Source organism: Theobroma umbraticum, unplaced genomic scaffold (genome assembly GCF_002168275.2).
Source record: "Theobroma umbraticum cultivar Fairchild unplaced genomic scaffold, ASM216827v3 scaffold_81.0, whole genome shotgun sequence".
Classification (NCBI taxonomy): Eukaryota; Viridiplantae; Streptophyta; class Magnoliopsida; order Malvales; family Malvaceae; genus Theobroma; species Theobroma umbraticum.
Window position 1 is genome coordinate 5,950,702 of NW_018397268.1, and position 17,373 is coordinate 5,968,074.

Consider the following 17,373-nt stretch of genomic DNA (forward strand, 5'->3'; position numbering starts at 1 on the left):
ACATAAGTCCAAGTAGCAATATCATACTATTGCACAAATACTACGTTTTCATCTTAATTAACTTCAACATAAATTTAAATATAGAGATAATTTACCATTTTCTTTAGAGTGATGGCCAAATTCACCACTTATTTTTGAATAATTTTAATTTTAAAATTATATATTTTTTAATTTTGTTAAGAAATGGTCAAATTTTAATGGTAAAAGAATATTTGGTAGGGAAATGAACACAAAATGTTCTAACTTTTAACCATATTTGAATCAAATTAATAGAATGCAAGGGTACAACTGCATTCATTGAAAAATATATGGCACAATTGATATATTACCTCAAGTAAAATGGCAAATTCAGATTTTACACAAAATTGTTTTGGACTCGCTCACTCTGCCCGTCATTAAGCTGCACCTGAGCCCGCCCAAGCGTAGTCTATGGAAAAAGTCCTTGAAATTGCAGAGTTGCATGCATAGCAGTAGCTCGAGGCATTCACAAGATAAGAACATGGAAGCACACAACCGCAGCAAAGAACCAGACTGCCAAACCTTCCATTCATAGCTCGAACAATGCTTTCCTTTCATCTTTAGAAATGTTCATCCATCCAATACCCTTCTTGGGAGTCCCTCGTAATGTCATCATTCTCTCGCCTTTTCCGCCTTTTGGGCAACACCCGAAGCATTCGCAATGGCATAGCACTCCACGCCAAGATCATCACGTCGAAAATATCACGAGATATTTACACAAACAATCATTTGCTGGCGCTGTACGTAAAATTCAACCGCCTTGTTGACGCACGTAAAGTATTTGAAGGAATGCCCGAAAGAAACGTCATTTCGTGGACGGCGTTGATTTCGGGATATTCTCAAATGGGTATGGCGGAAAAGGCCCTGGATTGCTTGAGTTTGATGGCTACTGATGGTTTGGAGCCAAACTATTATACTTTTGTCAGTGCTGTTTCGGCTTGTGCTAGTTTAGGTGATGGTAGAGTTGGTAAGGAAGTTCATGGACGGATTTATCGGAGTGGGGTGGATTTTAGTACACCTGTTTGTAATAGTTTGATTAATATGTATGGAAAATGTGGGTTGTTGAAGTCAGCTCAGCTGGTATTTGATGCTATGTTGGAGCCGAATTTGATTTCTTGGACTTCACTTCTTTCTTGTTACTGTCAACAGGGAGAAAACATGAAAAGTTTGAAGATTTTCGTGCAGTCAAGAAGGGTGGGTGTGAGAGTTAATGAGTTTACTTGTGCAAGTGTGTTGAGTGTGTGTGCAGGGTTGGAAGACTTGAAGGCTGGAATGCAAATACATGGCTTGGTGGTCAAATGTGGACTTGAGTTTGACAAATTTGTTGAGACGGGATTGATAAGTTTTTATACAAAGTGTGGAGAGTTGATTTTGGCTGGTCAGGTGTTTTTGGAGGCAAATCAGTCAAACGTGGCAGCTTGGACTTCATTAGTTGGAGGGTATGTCCAACAAGGCAGGAGAGGAGAAGCTATTGATCTTTTTCTTAAGCTACACTCTTCAGGGATCAGGCCTAGTGAAAGAACATTCTCTTCTGTACTTGGAGCTTGTGCTGATGCAGAAGTTATTGAAGTTGGGAAGCAGTTTCACTCTTTGATCACTAAAATGGGATATGGTTCATTTATATATGTCGGAAATGCAGTTCTGGACTTTTACTCAAAATGTGGGCTTCTTCAGGAATCATTGAGAACTTTTGAAGATATGGATGAGCATGATATAGTCTCATGGAATTCTTTGATCTCTGGGCATGTTGGGTCAGGTCAATATGAGGATGCCATTAAACTCCTAAAAGATATGTTATTTCAAGGATATAAACCCAATCTTTACACATATTCTAGCATTTTGAGTATTTGTAGTGATGTCCCAGCTATTGAATGGGGAAAGCAGACACATTGCTGTATTATAAAACCTGAATTTGATTCTAATGTCGTCGTTGGAAGTGCCCTCATAGATATGTATGCAAAGTGTGGGGTACTGAATGCTGCTCGAAATGTTTTTGATTATCTAGCTTCAAAAAATTTGGTTTCTTGGAATACTATGCTTGTAGGATATGCTCAACATGGATTTGCGAGAGAAGCACTGGAGATCTATTGCATGATGCAGAGAGATGATGTCAAACCTAATGATGTTACATTCATTGGGGTATTATCTGCCTGTGCACATGCAGGTCTCTCAGAGGAGGGATTGCACTACTATAATTCCATGATCAGGGATCACAGTATTGCTCCAAAGATGGAGCATCTAGCTTCTATTGTCAATCTTCTTGCTCGTAAAGGGGCAACTAGAAGAGCTTATGATTTTATTAGGAGTTTCCCTGCAGAGCCAAGCAAGGTGGTCTGGCGATGTCTTTTGTCAGGCTGCAAATCTCACAAGGACCTAGTCTTAGGAAGATTTGCTGCAGAGAAAATTTTGAGTATTGATCCGGAAGATACTTCAGCATATATTATGCTATCGAACATTTATGCAGAGGCCAAAATGTGGGATGAAACAGCACAATTGAGAAAAATTATGACGGAGAAAGCAATGAAGAAAGATACAGGATATACCTGGATTGAATTGAAGAACAAGGTGTATTCTTTTTCTGCAAGTCATTCTACAAAATTTCAAGGAATTGACCTAACTGAAGTTTTGAAACAATTGACACTCCATTTGTTCAATGCAGGATATTTGCCTGATGATTTGTTATGTTTTCACAGTGAGAAGTGAGCTGAGGATGTGAATGGATAAAAGTTTATTGGTACAGCATTATTTCGTTCTGTCAGCTGTATGTTATATGTGGTATATGTGGATGCATGCGAGTCATATATCAGGAAAAGAGGGCAAAACACCTGAAAGCTGAGATCTTTCATGAATTGTACCTTCAAACAATACTACTACAAGAATTCTCAACTAGACAAAACATTGACTTATCAGAAGCAAAAAATATTGCCCAAATCTGGTGTCATCATTCCATACAGAATGATGCAAATGAAGTGACAGAACGGAGTCCGTAAATTTTTCATAATATGCCATGGTAATTGAATATGAAGTTTCACTGGCGAGAAGTTTTGAAGTTGAGGGCAGCAGCATCACCGGGTGTGAGATTCATATACTCTTAGTTTCAAGGGGTAGTCTGCAATGCCCCCAATTCTCGGTCCTGCACCTGTTGTCCATTTTGAAGATAGTTGGTGCTGTAACTAGCACGAACTTGCTTCCTTTTTTGATTTGATCCTCTGGATGACCTCTTTTTTTGGAGCACTTGGGCTTTGGAGATTTATGGATAGTGTTCACTTATAATTTCATGTTCTTTCAATCTGAGATAAAAGTGATGATTCAAACTGTTGCTTTTTTCTCATTTTTTTCTGCAAGCTTGCAGTTTGGGTGGTTCAGAAGAATTTCGTCTGCTGAATGTGCTTCATTGAACTGTTTTACTGTTTTCATAGCTCTCATGACCTTCTGTTGGGACGGTACCAGAGTAAAGTAGGAACAGTTAGAAGATAGACTAGAAGCAGAATATTTGTCAAATTTTGGTTACACCAATAAGCAATGTTAAAATCTGAACATAAATATATATAGATAAATTTTCATAAAGATCAAAGCCCCATCTCAGCATTCTGTCCAATTTATTTGTTCCCTGGACCCAGTTGCTCTTTTTCATTATAGAATAGTCAATCTGGCCATCTATTTTATGTGACCATATGACATATAAGTTGCATACCTGAACTTCATCAAGGTTTTCTCCACTCTCCTTCAAGAAGTTTAAGCAGCTGCTGAGGTTTTGATTATTTGGGCAATGATATCCCCGATGTGCTTTCAAGGACTGAACAGTCACAACATAAACATGTAAGAGATACTTGCCTTTAGAGCAACCCTACTTAGACTTCTTGTTTATACACTGTATTGATGTACTGTCACCTACATTCAAAATAAAGTTGACTCTTCTTGGTTTATACATGCACAACTTTTATTTTCTTTGCACATTCATATTTCTAAATATGGTTTTGTATTCTAAGTGTTGCTGTTCATTCACTTTTCTTACTGGGAAATGGTTTTAGGCTTCAGGTGAGATCAGGAAGGTAAGCAACCAAATATATTCTTGGGTTTTATAGGATCTTGAGAGTGGGATTTTGTGACTTCAAGGATGAATGGTTCACATTGATCTCATTCTACATAATCAGGTAATTATGTCTCCGTGTTTGAGTTTGCATTCTTTTTAGGTAATTTAAAAGCACATTTTAAGGTTGAGGGCTGTCAGGCTTCTTTTATATACTATAAATTTGTATCATATTTGGTTGCATGGTTAAGATAACAAACCTATACAAGTGCAGCATGAAGATAAATACTATTTCAAACTAAACCGAGCCAAATGCCTCCTCCAGAGGCAGATGATATGGCACCTGTTCTGCAAGCATCTATTTTGAGAATAGTTACCGCCGCATAACTCCCAGGGTTGCCTTATTTTACATAATCTGATAGTAATTTTTCATAAATATGACTAGGTGCAGTTTGTTTCTTTAATCAATTAGAAGGTAAAAACAGAAGATACATTATAAATTCAATGGATAAAAGCTATGTGTTCTAGGTCTAAGAATGTGTATTCTTTTAGTTTGCTAATTAATTACCTTGAAGGTTGGGTATCAGAATCAACGTATCACTTATAACTAGCCTTCATAAGCTAGAGTGGTTATGATCTAGTGCTAATGCATTTTCAGTTCCAGCTAAATGTGTAGGTATTGCCTTATACCTGGAGCTTCCCATCTTCTGCTGTAAGGCTTCCAACTGCCAAAATTGGCCCCTCCAGCTACAAAGCTGGAATGAGGGAAGATCCCCTTCCTTTTCTGATTATAAAAGTAAAGCATCAGCCTTAAGATATTTAAACGTAAAGCAGTGCTGCAACTTAAATAAATTTGTTGGACTAGGTTCAGTACCCATTTCAACTCTCACCTCTCCAGCATAAAGTTTCTTGGAGGTACTCATCACACATCTATTTTAATCTTTGCAGTCCTTGGTTTGTATTGAGAAGATTTCCTGTTTTTTTGTGCAGTGTTGCCCCTGTAACCCTTACATATTTATAGTTTTCCCTCTCTTGCTTATTTTGTGACAACTACCTTACAGAAATAAAACAATAGATCAAAGCTTTCATCAATAGGATCAATGTGGAAGTACACAATTGAAAGGGGTCAAACTTGGAAATTTTCATAAGATTTGACTTTTGTAAATTTAGAATCATTTTCTCCAAACCCCACAAAATACATAGTGCTTGTGCCTCATTTGTTTCAACGCTCAACAAAAATCCGCATTGCTCTTTTCATGCTTCTATTCCATTATATTTTTTGGACTATTCTTTGCATTGTTTCTAATTCCATATGCAAAATAAGATTCTTCTCTTGTTTCTAGGATCATTTTTTTCTCTATGGACTAAGTATTTATTCATTATCTTGTGCTGTATGAATTATTCAATGTAGAATAGTTCCTTATTTTTCTCACTTATATGCCTTTTTTATATTGCAAAGGATATTCTCTTTTTTCTTTTCTTTTGTACAAACTTCACTTGTTGACTTTGTCTATATAAGATGGACCCCGATCAGAATAAAATATTTTATTATACATAAGCAACTACTTAACAACAATATTGTTATATGTTCTGGAAATGTCAAACCAGCACCCAATGGCCCATGCCCAATCAGAATGTTAGTATTAAAGTAAATGAAGTCAAGGGAGACACATGCTGAATCCCCTTATATGGTTTCAGCCTCAATCATGCATAACAAGCAGTAACTTGTTATGGAGGGAAAGCCTTTGGGTAAGTTGCCTTCTGCCTTCTGGGTCACCTCATATTCATCATCAGGACAGTCAGTGGCCTAGAAGGGTGAGAGCTTCTTATAAATGCTTTATATCTGCAATCAATAGATTGATGGTAGGATGTGAATTTAAGAATAAAACAGACCTTACCTTATGAAATTAGCTCAGTTATAATTACAAATTTTAGTTGCAGTAAATCTATATTTCAACAGGCAGAGTAAGAATATATTTATAATATATATAAAACAGAATTAGGTATTCTTGAAACCATCAGCTGCTATAGTTTGTGAAAAAGCAGAAGCAATTTTAACCTTCTTAATTATGTCGCTTGAATGTTGATAATCTCTGGCTTCTTTCTTTTTCCAAATATGTAGAAAGAACCTCTCCAACACCATTTAATTCAAGCCTCAAATTTTCAATAACCAGAAGTAATGACTCAATGCAGGAAATTCTGCTTCACACTCGAGCTTTCATACTCAATCCAATGCTTCCAGCATGGTGAGAACTTTTTCTTTGTAGTTAGCACATGCCTCTGAACAGTTCATATATTAACAAAATAAAAATATATATATATCAAGAGTGATAAATCAAGCAATCTGCAAAGGTAATGAAAATAAATCTTATAATTTGTGTTAGATTTGGGGCTTTGCAGGACCTTATAACATTCAAGAAGTACCACTTAGACCTTTCACTACATTTTCACCAGAGTTTACAGTTTAAAGGGCTAACTTTTCTTGATGCAGGGAAGTGTTTCAAGTTTCATTTCCAACTCCTTTTACTCCTTACGGACCCATGCTAAGACCCAAGCTAATGCTTGCAGCATGTTGAGAGTTTCTTTTTTGTTGCCCATGGATCCAAGTAGTGTTAGAATATGAACAATCACAAAAGAAATGATATTTTTTTATGGAAAGGTCCAGGACAGAGGAACCTTAAGAAAAAACACTTTGAATGCTCCATTGTTGCCATCACTTTATAACAACAATTACTAATTCGACTTGATACAATGAAATCTTTCACATACAGGAACTTGTGTGTTGCTTTCAAGCTCTAGAACAAAACATCTTTGACTCCGGATCAAATCCTTCCAGCTCAATTGCAACTGTACAATGGCTTTCATGCTGTGCACTTCCAAGTTGTAGAATCAACACCTTTGGGTCCTGACCAAATGCTTCAAGCTCAATGACAACTGCTGAATTGCTTTGACATTGTGCAATCCAGACTGGGAGTTCTATATCCAATCTTTCCACATCAGTCAGAGTTTCAGTCTTCAAGTCTTCATTAACAGTAAGTACATTCCAAGTTTCTGTCTTCACCTAGATCATTGATATTAAGTTGACCTGATGCTGGAGTATACTTTCAGGTCGAGCATGATGATCAAGCAAATTGACGCCTTCCCCTCCATGAATGGCTCAGGGTAATGATATGCATTTGCTCAATTAGTACTGAATAGAGGATATGCTTTGCTGCTTTGTTTTTTAATGGAAGAGCTTTCCCAATACAAACTACAGAAAGAAATGGTGGCATTCACACTCTTCAAATTGTCATTTTAATCCCCGGATCAACAGGGACAGAAATTTATAGATTAGCACATATAAAGACTTTCACAGTTCTTATAGCACAAAACCACACAAAAACACAGTGAGTTACTGATAGAGGTTGCAATTGGATTTCAAATTTATTAGAGCAATGCATCTGCTAAAGCTCTTTGAGCTATATTACCATGCAATATCTGCAACCCCTCACCGTCCATATATGATAGACATGACCCACCCTGTATTCAGAAAATGGCTTTGAAACATCTTGTGTCCAAAATTAATTTCATGGAATCAAAGTTTGCTCCCAGTCAGCAATAATTGTACTCTTATCTGATGGTGCAGCACAAGTGTCCAACTGTCTTGAATATCGATATTATTAACAAACAAATAATTCCTTGATTAATAAGCTCTAGGACTTAGGAAACATTAGAAGGACTGCCTGGATTTCCCAATTTCCACTTGAATCACTAATAGCAAGCACTGAACTGATTCAATGCAGTCAAATACTTCAAATGCTGTAGCTTCTGGATGACAGGATGTTCAAGTGAACAGGCAGCATAAAATGGTGAGAACTACATATTGTTCTTCAAATTTTTCTTCATATGCAAAGAAGATGATGAGATGATTTATCTATCCAATAGATTAGTAATGGAACGCAATTGTATGAATTTAATGATAAAACATATTCTACCCTTTCAAATGATTTCTGGTTAAGTATGATTGGTACTGATGCTTCGATTTCTTTATATATTATCTCCATTTCTGTCTTTAATGAAAGGCATGCTGTGAGTTCTTTAGATTCTTCCTTTTTTTTCAAGGATTTAGGTGTTGGTAGTTTAGAATGTTGGTAGATCTTTTTATTCCACATTAGAATAGAAAGGTTCTTTTGAAATAATTTTGGTAGACGAAGTACTAGATGTTGGCGACTAACTATTATTGATTTAATTTTTTTTTTGAAAATAACTATTATAGTTTTAATTATTTATGAATTGTGAAAAGTTGTATTTATTCACCAAGAGTTTCTTAAGAAAAGACATATTTACATCATATAAAGAACTTTTCTATTGAATCATTTTCACTGCTCTTGTTTGGAAAGTTTTGAGGCTTTTTTATGTTCTAATGGCATAATAAAATTATTAACCTTTAAGAAAGCGTTCTACATGCCTTAAAGCCAATTTCTTCTTGTTTCTTTAATTACAATTTTCTAACAGTAGGACTTTAGAATATTTCACTGGTCCCTGGGAGCTATTGCCTCAAACCTGTATGGCCTCTTATGAGGAATTGCTTACTTCAAATTTTGTTCCCATTCTACTTTAGGGTTCTGATACCTTTCTATTATTTCCATTGGCGGTGATTGAAACATTTGATGATTTGTGCTAATTGGGGCATTAATTTAAGTGTTTCATGTAAAAGTTGCACTGTGTGGTAATCTTTTTGTGCTTTGTGGTAACTTGTATCTTTGATTTGTTCTACTGGATTTTCCTTGGTGAATGCTTGTAGCCTTGTTCTCTAACTCTCTTTCAATCAATAAAATGATTTTAACCAAATTGGACAGTTACAGCCAGTTTCTGTTTTTGATTTTACAGATGCTATTTTATCTAAGAACCAGTTTGGATCATTATAACATCACCTTCAAGCAACAAATACAATGGCCAGGGTATTGGTCTCCTCCAGCTGAGGTTCTCTAGATTAATTGTGCTCAAACCTAAAATTTTGGTCACTCTTTCTTCAATTCTTTTCCTTTTGATTATCAATTTTAACTCAAACACACAAACGTAAGGTTATGAAAAGCTAACCCTAAACCAATCAAATCACCCCTCTAATAAAAAAATATGGAGTTTTCTCTAGATTCCAAAATTCTTTGGATTTCTGATTTTTTGCTTTCTCTGTCCTTTTGCCTTGGGTGCAACCTCACAAGTCACAACAAACCTAGAAACAAACGATCAAGTTCTTTCTGAACATCCCTGGATATATTCTTGGGTCTTTTTGTTAAATTAATACTTCCATGATAATGTACACTTGTCAAGCTTTTGTTATACTTTGCTTCTTTGTACTGGTCATTAGTTATGCATGTTTTCTTTTAATTCCATCTCCTATGTGTATAGTTGCATGAGTTTGTTGTCTTTATGCCATAACCCTTGTGTTTATGGTACGTTACAATTGTTAATCATGCCTGCTGCATATTTAACTTGTACTTCAATTTGATCAATGAAGTATGTTTGCAGTTTCTTGTAACCATCGATTGTCTTTCTTTCAAGTTTAGTGAGCTTTTGTTTTTGAGTTTTATAGCAGAGCCTCTTTGCAACCTTATTCTTTGTCATAGACAAGAAATATAACATGGTATTAGAGCTCTTGCAAGTGTATGATTTTAGTTGGACCTAAAATACTAATAAACTCACCATACATCCAAAGTCAAGCCACCACTCTTTAAATTTCTCAACCTTTAACAATATGTCGACTCTTGCTGTTTCTCATCCATCTCCACCAATCTTTGATGGAAAAAATTACTCAGAGTGGGTTGTCAACATGAAGGCCTATCTCAAAGGATATGACCTTTGGAATGCCATTGAATTTGAGGAAGAGTCGCTCGTGTTGAGAGATAATGCAACAATTACTCAAATTAAAAGAATACTCTAATAAGATAGCAAAGCGATATAAGGCTTTGTCCTTCATTCATGCAGTTGTGTTTGAGACAATATTTAGTAGAATCATGGGTTGCAAGACTGCAAATGAAGCATAGAGTAAACTCCAGGAAGAGTTTTAGGGCTCTGCAAGAACCAAACAAATGCAGGCTCAAAATTTTCGGAGAGGGTTTGCACTTCTTAGAATGAAAGACAATTTGTCATGGATTATACCGATTAAGTTATGCACCCGATAAATCAAATTCGCATGCTAGGTGAAGAATTGAAAAAGGTATGGGTTGTTGAAAAAATACTTAACAGTGTTCTAGAAAAATTTGAAGCAACATTGTCCTCTTTAGAGCAAACTAAAGACTTGTCTCAACTTACTACTACTGAGCTAATGAGTGCACTTGAAGCTTATGAACAAAGGAGAACTGCAAGTCAGGATGCTACTGTGGAGAGTGCATTGAAAAAAGGGAAGCCAGCCTTGATTCAGGTTCCAAGAAAAATTTTGGAGATAAAGATAAAAAACCTTTCCAACTAAGTCATGCTTCTAGGAAAAAAAGCAAGTTTAAAATGCGTTCTTATTGCAAGAAACAGAACCCTGCAAGAGAACATTGTTGATTTAGGCCATATGCTAAATGCAAAGCTTGCAATGAAGTTGGTCACATGGATAAAGTTTGTAAGAACAAACAAACTGCACTAGATAAACCAGCAAAGGAGACTGAAAAAGCTAAAATGGCTAAAGAAACCTTGTTTATGGCACTAACAAATTCTCATCAAGTTGATAATCCTCAATGGCTGCTCGATAGTGGATGTTATAATCATATGACTCTTTTTGAAGCTATGTTTGTTGATTTGGACAAGAATTATAGCTCACGAGTTAAAATAGGTAACAAGCTTTACCTACAAGCAGAAGGAAAATGGACAATTAGTGTGCAAGTTTGTTCTAGCACCAAGTATATTTTTGAGGTTCTTTTAGTTCCAATCAACGCTCAAAATTTGTTGAGTGTTGGACAAATAATGGAAAACTCTTATGTTTTACTATTCTAGGATTTTGCATGTACCATCTATGAACCCACAAGTGATTATTTGATGACTACTCTAAGGAGAGAGAATCTTCTCCTTGAATTGGAATGATTTTTGCATGCAAGCAACCTTAGTTGTTGATGAGACAAATTTATGGCATAAACAGCTCGGGCACTACAACTATTCCTTTCTTAATCAAGTAAGTTCTGCTAGTTTACTTGATAACTTACCTAAATTGTCTTACAAAGGTCCAATTTGCAGTGCATGTCAATTTGGGAAGTTGTCGAGGAAGCCTTATCCTTCTACTAGTAGTAATCAAGCAAGAATTAGGCTTGAATTGGTTCATACTGATGTAGCAAGTCCTATGAAAGTTGAATCATTGTCTACTACTAGATTCTAGTTAATATTCATTGATGATATGTCTAGATTTTGCTAGATGTATTTCTTAAAAGCAAAATCCAAAGTATTTGAAATGTTCTTGAAGTTTAAGGCTAAGTAGAGCTTGAGATTGCTTGCAAGATAAAGACCTTGAGGTCTGATAATGGAGATGAATATACCTCGAATGAGTTTACTGAGTTTCTCCTGAGTATTGGAATTTCTCATCAACTCATTGCACCATATTCTTTTCAGCAGAATGTGTTTCTGAGAGAAAGAATAGAATGATACTCAAAATGTCCAAATGTCTGTTGTTTGAGAAGAATTTGCCTAAGAAATTTTGGGCAGAAGCTGCTAGGACAACAATATATATTCTCAACTTGCTTCCTACTAAAGCCTTAATGAGCAAAACTCCATTTGAAGCTTGGCATGGCTTTAGGCCATCTTGTTGATCATCTTCGAATATTTAGAAGTATTTGCTACTATCATGTGTCAGATACGCAGTGTGACAAGCTCCAACAAAAAGCTCACAGAGGCATTTTCATAGGCTACAGCACATAGTCAAAGGCCTATCGAATTTATCTACCGGAGAATGACATAATAATCGTTAGCAGAAATGTTACGTTTGATGAAGCTTCCACTTGGAATTGGAACATACAAATTATTGCCAATAATCAAGTGCATGCTCCTATCTTTGTGAATACTGATGTGTAAGAAAATGATGTGTTTACTACTAAACCAATTTCTAATGATAACATTGATGATGAGCCTATGAGAGGGTAACGATTCATTTATGATATTTATCATAGCAGCTTTATGGCCATAGTCGAGCCACACACATTTGGAGAGGCCATACAACATCTTGAGTGGATAAATCCTATGTTTGATGAACTGGAAGTAATTAATAAAAATCAAACTTGGAACTTGGTTGACAGACCACTGAATCTTCATGTTCTTCCAGATAAGTGGGTGTATACGAAGAAACTAAATCCTGATAGGAGCTTAAACAAATACAAAGCTTGCTTAGTCATGAAAGGGTTCAGCTAGATACTTGGTTTGAATTATACTAAAACTTATGCTCCTGTTGCCTGCTATGATACAATTCGTTTACTACTTCCTTTATCTGCTACTATGGGTTGGAAGATACATCATTTAGATGTCAAATTTGCTTTTTTGAATAGAGTACTAGAAAAAGAAATTTACGCTGAGCAGCTTGAAGGGTTCAAGTTGTTAACTGATCAAGACAAAGTCTCAAGCTTCACAAAGCATTATATGGTTTAAAGCAGGCTCTCAAAACTTGGTACAATAGAATTGACAATTATTTATCCAAGCAAGGCTTGTGAGGAGTTGTAATGAAGCTACTCTACATTTTGAGTGCCAAAGATCAACAACTAATTGTCTCCTTATATATTGATGACCTTTTGGTTATTGGAAGAGATGATGCTGCCTTGGATAAATTCAATAAGGAAATGCAAGATGAATTCAATATGACAGACTTGGGTCCAATGAGTTATTTTCTTGGACTACAAATCTCACAACCTATTAAAGGCATTCGGTTGTCACAAAGAAATTATATCTATGAAGTGTTGAAGAGATTTAGAATGAGCCAATGTAAATCTACTTCAACTCTTTTAGTTGTGAATGACAAACTCTCAATTAACAGTGGAATTAAGCTTCAAAATCCATTTATCTACAGAAGCTTAATTGGAAGCCTTCTTTACGTTTGCTCGTCGAGACCATATATTATGTTTTCTATGAGTTTTCTTTCAAGGTTTATGCAGGAGCCAACTGATCTGCACTATGTTGTTGGTAAACGAATTCTAAGGTATCTTAAAGGAACCTTGGATCATGAAATTCATTTCACAAGAAAGCAGGACTTCAAACTCACTAGCTTCTCAAATAGTGATTGGGGAGAAAACTTAGATGACTCTAAAAGTACCTCTGGCTATGTTTTTACACTTGAAAATGGAGTATTCTCATGGAATTCTCACAAGCAATTAGTGGTTACTTAGTCTTCATGTGAAGCTGAATATATTTCAGTTGCTAAAGGTTCAAACTAGGCTGTTTGGTTGAGGAAACTGCTTGATGACTTGTATTTTCCTCAAACTCAAGCTACTGACATGTTCATTGACAACAAGTTAGCAGTTGCCATCATAAAAAATCTTATGTATCGCAAGAAGACAAAGCACATTAGGATTAAATTCCATGCCATTCGTGATGCTGAAAAGAATGGAGATGTCATCTTCCACCATTGCAATTCTGATCGGCAATTAGCTGATATAATGACCAAGACATTGCCAAAGCCAAGATTTGAGAGTCTCAGAAGCAAACTAAGTGTATATGTAAGTATTAAGGAGGAGTGTTAAGTTAATACTTGCATGATAATGTGCACTTGTCAAGCTTTTGTTATACTTTGCTTCGTTGTACTGGTCATTAGTCATGCATGTTTTCTTTTAATTCCATCTCCTACGTGTATATCTACATGAGTTTGTTGTCTTTATGCCATAACACTTGTGTTTATAGTATGTTACAACGATTAATCATGCCTGCTGCATATGTAACTTGTACTTCAATTTGATTAATGAAGTACGTTTGCAATTTCTTGTAACCATCGACTATCTTTCTTTCAAGTTTAGTGAGCCTCTGTTTTTAAGTTCTATAACAGAGCCTCTTTACAACCTTATTCTCTATTATAGACTAGAAATATAACACTTCTCACCGGCTTTTTCTCGGTTAAGTTTGAGATAGCAAAAAGCTCTTCTTCAATCTTTTTCTTGGATAGCGTAATGGAGAAACACTACTTGTTTGCGACAATTTTTATAGCCAATTTCCTCAACTCATCTTCTGATTGATCTGTTGTAATAAGATTCTCAGGTTGATCCGTAGTCAGTGTCTAAGGCAATTTACTTTCGATCCTCAACACATTCACAAAAGATGCTTTGGAAGTAGTTAAGGGTGTAGACACTATATTTTTTTATTATTAATATATTTTATTTCTTTATTTTGATTATTGAGTCCAAATTTGAAATTGGATTTCCTTGGTTATCAATGAATTTGGACCTTGTTGGGTTTAACAAGTTAAATGTTTGAACTTATTAATAAAAACAGGCCCAAGCAATGGTTTTGAAATTAAAGTGAATTAAGACCAACAAATCAAGATCAAAATTAGTTAAGCCTTAAGGTGTTTTGAAGACTAAGAACAAAATAATAATAATAAAATGAAATAAAAAGAGAAAAGAAAAAGCCAGCTGGCGTACGACAAGGTGTGTTCGCACCTTGCCAAGCACAAAAGCGCCTTGTCAAACGTGAAAAAATCGAGTTTGGCAAAGGCCTCACATTGCATCCCCAAGCTTGGAAAATGAGTATAAAAACCTCATTTTAGCAATAGCAAAACCCTGGAAAGCGAATTTTGGAAACCCGTAACAAATTATAGGAGTTAGAGTCGGGTTTTGGGGGATCGAATTGGAGGAGAGAGAAGGTTGTGTTGCCGATTGTTGGTGCCGCCAGTTGGAAGGTGAGTGAGGAAGATAAATTGTTAGGTGAAAGGGAAGAAACGAGGAAAGCTTTTTAGGGAGAGTAACCGGCGTGGAGAATGAAAGAGGAAAGGTTGTGAGTGCAGTCGGTTGGTTGAGTAGGAAAGTTGGTAAAAGAGCAAAAAAATGGGAGCTTTTTAGTGAGAAGGGAGAGCAAGTGGCGGAAGAAAAAGAAAAGGAGGAAAGTGAAAGGAAAAAAAAAGACGCATACCAACGCAAAAGGAAGTAAAAACAACTTCTATGCGATCATGAGTTTGTATACAAAAGAACAAAAACAATCGCCCTCTGTAGATCCAATATACACAAACATATATGCAAAAACCAGTCCTAAAGCCCAGGTACTCCAATCAAAGCAGATAAGGACTATGTTCTATGAAAAGAATTGATCAGAACAAGCATACAAAACTTATCAACATATATAGGAATCTCAAGAAAGAAGCAGCTCCTCAAGGTCACCAACCAAGCAAGGATAGTGAGCAACACAGATCTAAGAGCTTCATCAGCCTAAACAGCAAACAACAAACAGCAAACCCCAAGAAAACACAAAACAACAGCAAAGCCTTAAGCTGAGCATCCGATGCCACAAAAGCAGCCAGCAAAACAAAACATGGAACTTTAGAAAACTTCCAAAACTAGCATCAATAGGACAGAAGAAACAAAAATGGGGGAAATTCCACCACAACAAAAGTAAAAAATCTCAATGGTCTCAACTGTCAAAACAAAATCAGCTCACAATATTGGGCGGTGGGCTTACCTTTTCAAATAAATATTTCACTCTCTTTTTTATTGAAGAAACTTGCTTTACAAATCGTCCTTCATGCACACAATGATCTCTTCACTTTCATTGTTATGGAGTGGCTACTGGAGTTTTCCATAAGAAATTACATGCTCCAAAACTCTCTGGCCTTTAAAGATGCCTCAAGAATAAAAAGAGAAAAAAAAAAGAGAAAAGGGTTTTTGGTTTTTTTGACTTACAGAATAACTCACGTACACTCTTAGTTTTGTGAAGAAACCAATACGTCTATTAACTATTTATAGATGCATTATGGATATAGAGATAGGATATTACTTTTAAATTTAAATAAATTAAATTTAAATATAATTAATCCTTATTTAAATTTAAACAAATTAAATTTAAATATAATGAATAGATAATTCTTATTTAAATTTAAACAAATTAAATTTAAATATATATCCTATCTCAAATGTTTTTTTAATTATTCAATTAAGAAATATTAGAATAATATCCAACATTAATTAATTGAATATTTGTTAATTATCCACAAATACTTAACAAAGTTGCATGCTATGTAGACACACCATATTTAAATGCAACATCTCCCAGTCGTATCCATTGGCACCAATTTATACCATTCTCAATTTAACTCATTCTCCATTCATTATCATATAAGGAAAATGGAATGCGCGACCAACGAGAAAATAAAGGTATCGGTGAGTAGTAAGCTATTAAGTTACCATCTTACTAACATAACACCACTCGAGTTTTCGTCCTACCCCAAATTGATCACACAAGATTTTACATCTCTGATCCCTCGAACATGTAAAAGCTATGCAGAATCTCTTTATGTGTCTAAACTCATGGTTATATCTAACAATTAATATTCTTATAATCGCCAGGGCAACAAGTTATAGACCATGCATGTGAGATGTATAATGACTCTTCCTTGGATTCTCATGTCAATCCATTAAAATCTGATTGTTTTCCTAGTCATGTTTCGCTAGATCACATCATTTTTGACCCTTGGCAATCATGCTGAAGTAGCAACCCCAAATCCCAACTTCATATCATAGATCAAAGTCCCAAAGGGCCTAAAGCTTAAGGCATTCTTTAACCTTACCTATGTTTGGGAAGTCATTTTCTAGAAAATCAATATCACGAGGTTCCATCTCAATTAGCCATCCATCAGGTTGTTCCTTATACATCACGTAGCTTTTAGAATGTTTTGAGTATCTAATAAATACTGTAACGATCTCTTACCCCGATCGTTACCGGTGTCCGAGACTTGCAAGTGAACTAACCAAATCCCAAACAAGCCCTAATTGAAACTTTAGACATTATGTCATCAATCCATCAAATTGCTTGAATCATATACCTCTTGTAATTAAAATTGTACATAAATCATAATAAACTAACTTATCCTTTATTCACCAAAATCGTAAGAATACATTAGAGTTTGTAATATCTAACTGCATATTTATATTGACACTATTTACAAATACTTCAAGCTATGGATAACTCAACCTCTAGTAGTGGAGCGACTTGGAATAAAGTGCTATAAGATGCCTTTACCTATCCGCAGTGGACCATAAGCACCGATGATTGCATGCTAGGTCGATCACTATCTGCAAAAGGTAAAATAAGGGGGTGAGTCTCACAGACTCAGTGATCATCAGCTCAGTGAGTAGGGCGTAGATGGGAAACAAGATAAGAGCAGAAGTTTTGAATATTAAAAATATAAGAAT

At 35.6% G+C, this 17,373-nt stretch overlaps 1 protein-coding gene across 2 annotated transcripts; it reads left to right on the forward strand.

Moving 5' to 3' along the window:
* The first annotated feature begins 367 nt into the window (after window positions 1-367).
* Window positions 368-3,585, forward strand: LOC110424913 (pentatricopeptide repeat-containing protein At2g27610-like). Of its 2 annotated transcripts, none has more exons than XM_021439615.1 (2): window positions 368-2,583; window positions 2,678-3,585. In XM_021439615.1, the coding sequence occupies exons 1-2, from the start codon at window positions 625-627 to the stop codon at window positions 2,732-2,734; spliced, it is 2,016 nt and encodes a 671-aa protein (XP_021295290.1). In that variant the 5' UTR covers window positions 368-624; the 3' UTR covers window positions 2,735-3,585. The 2 variants fall into 2 exon arrangements, with proteins under 2 accessions (XP_021295290.1, XP_021295291.1); XM_021439616.1 differs by having other exon boundaries at window positions 2,712-3,585.
* Window positions 3,586-17,373: the final 13,788 nt, after the last annotated feature.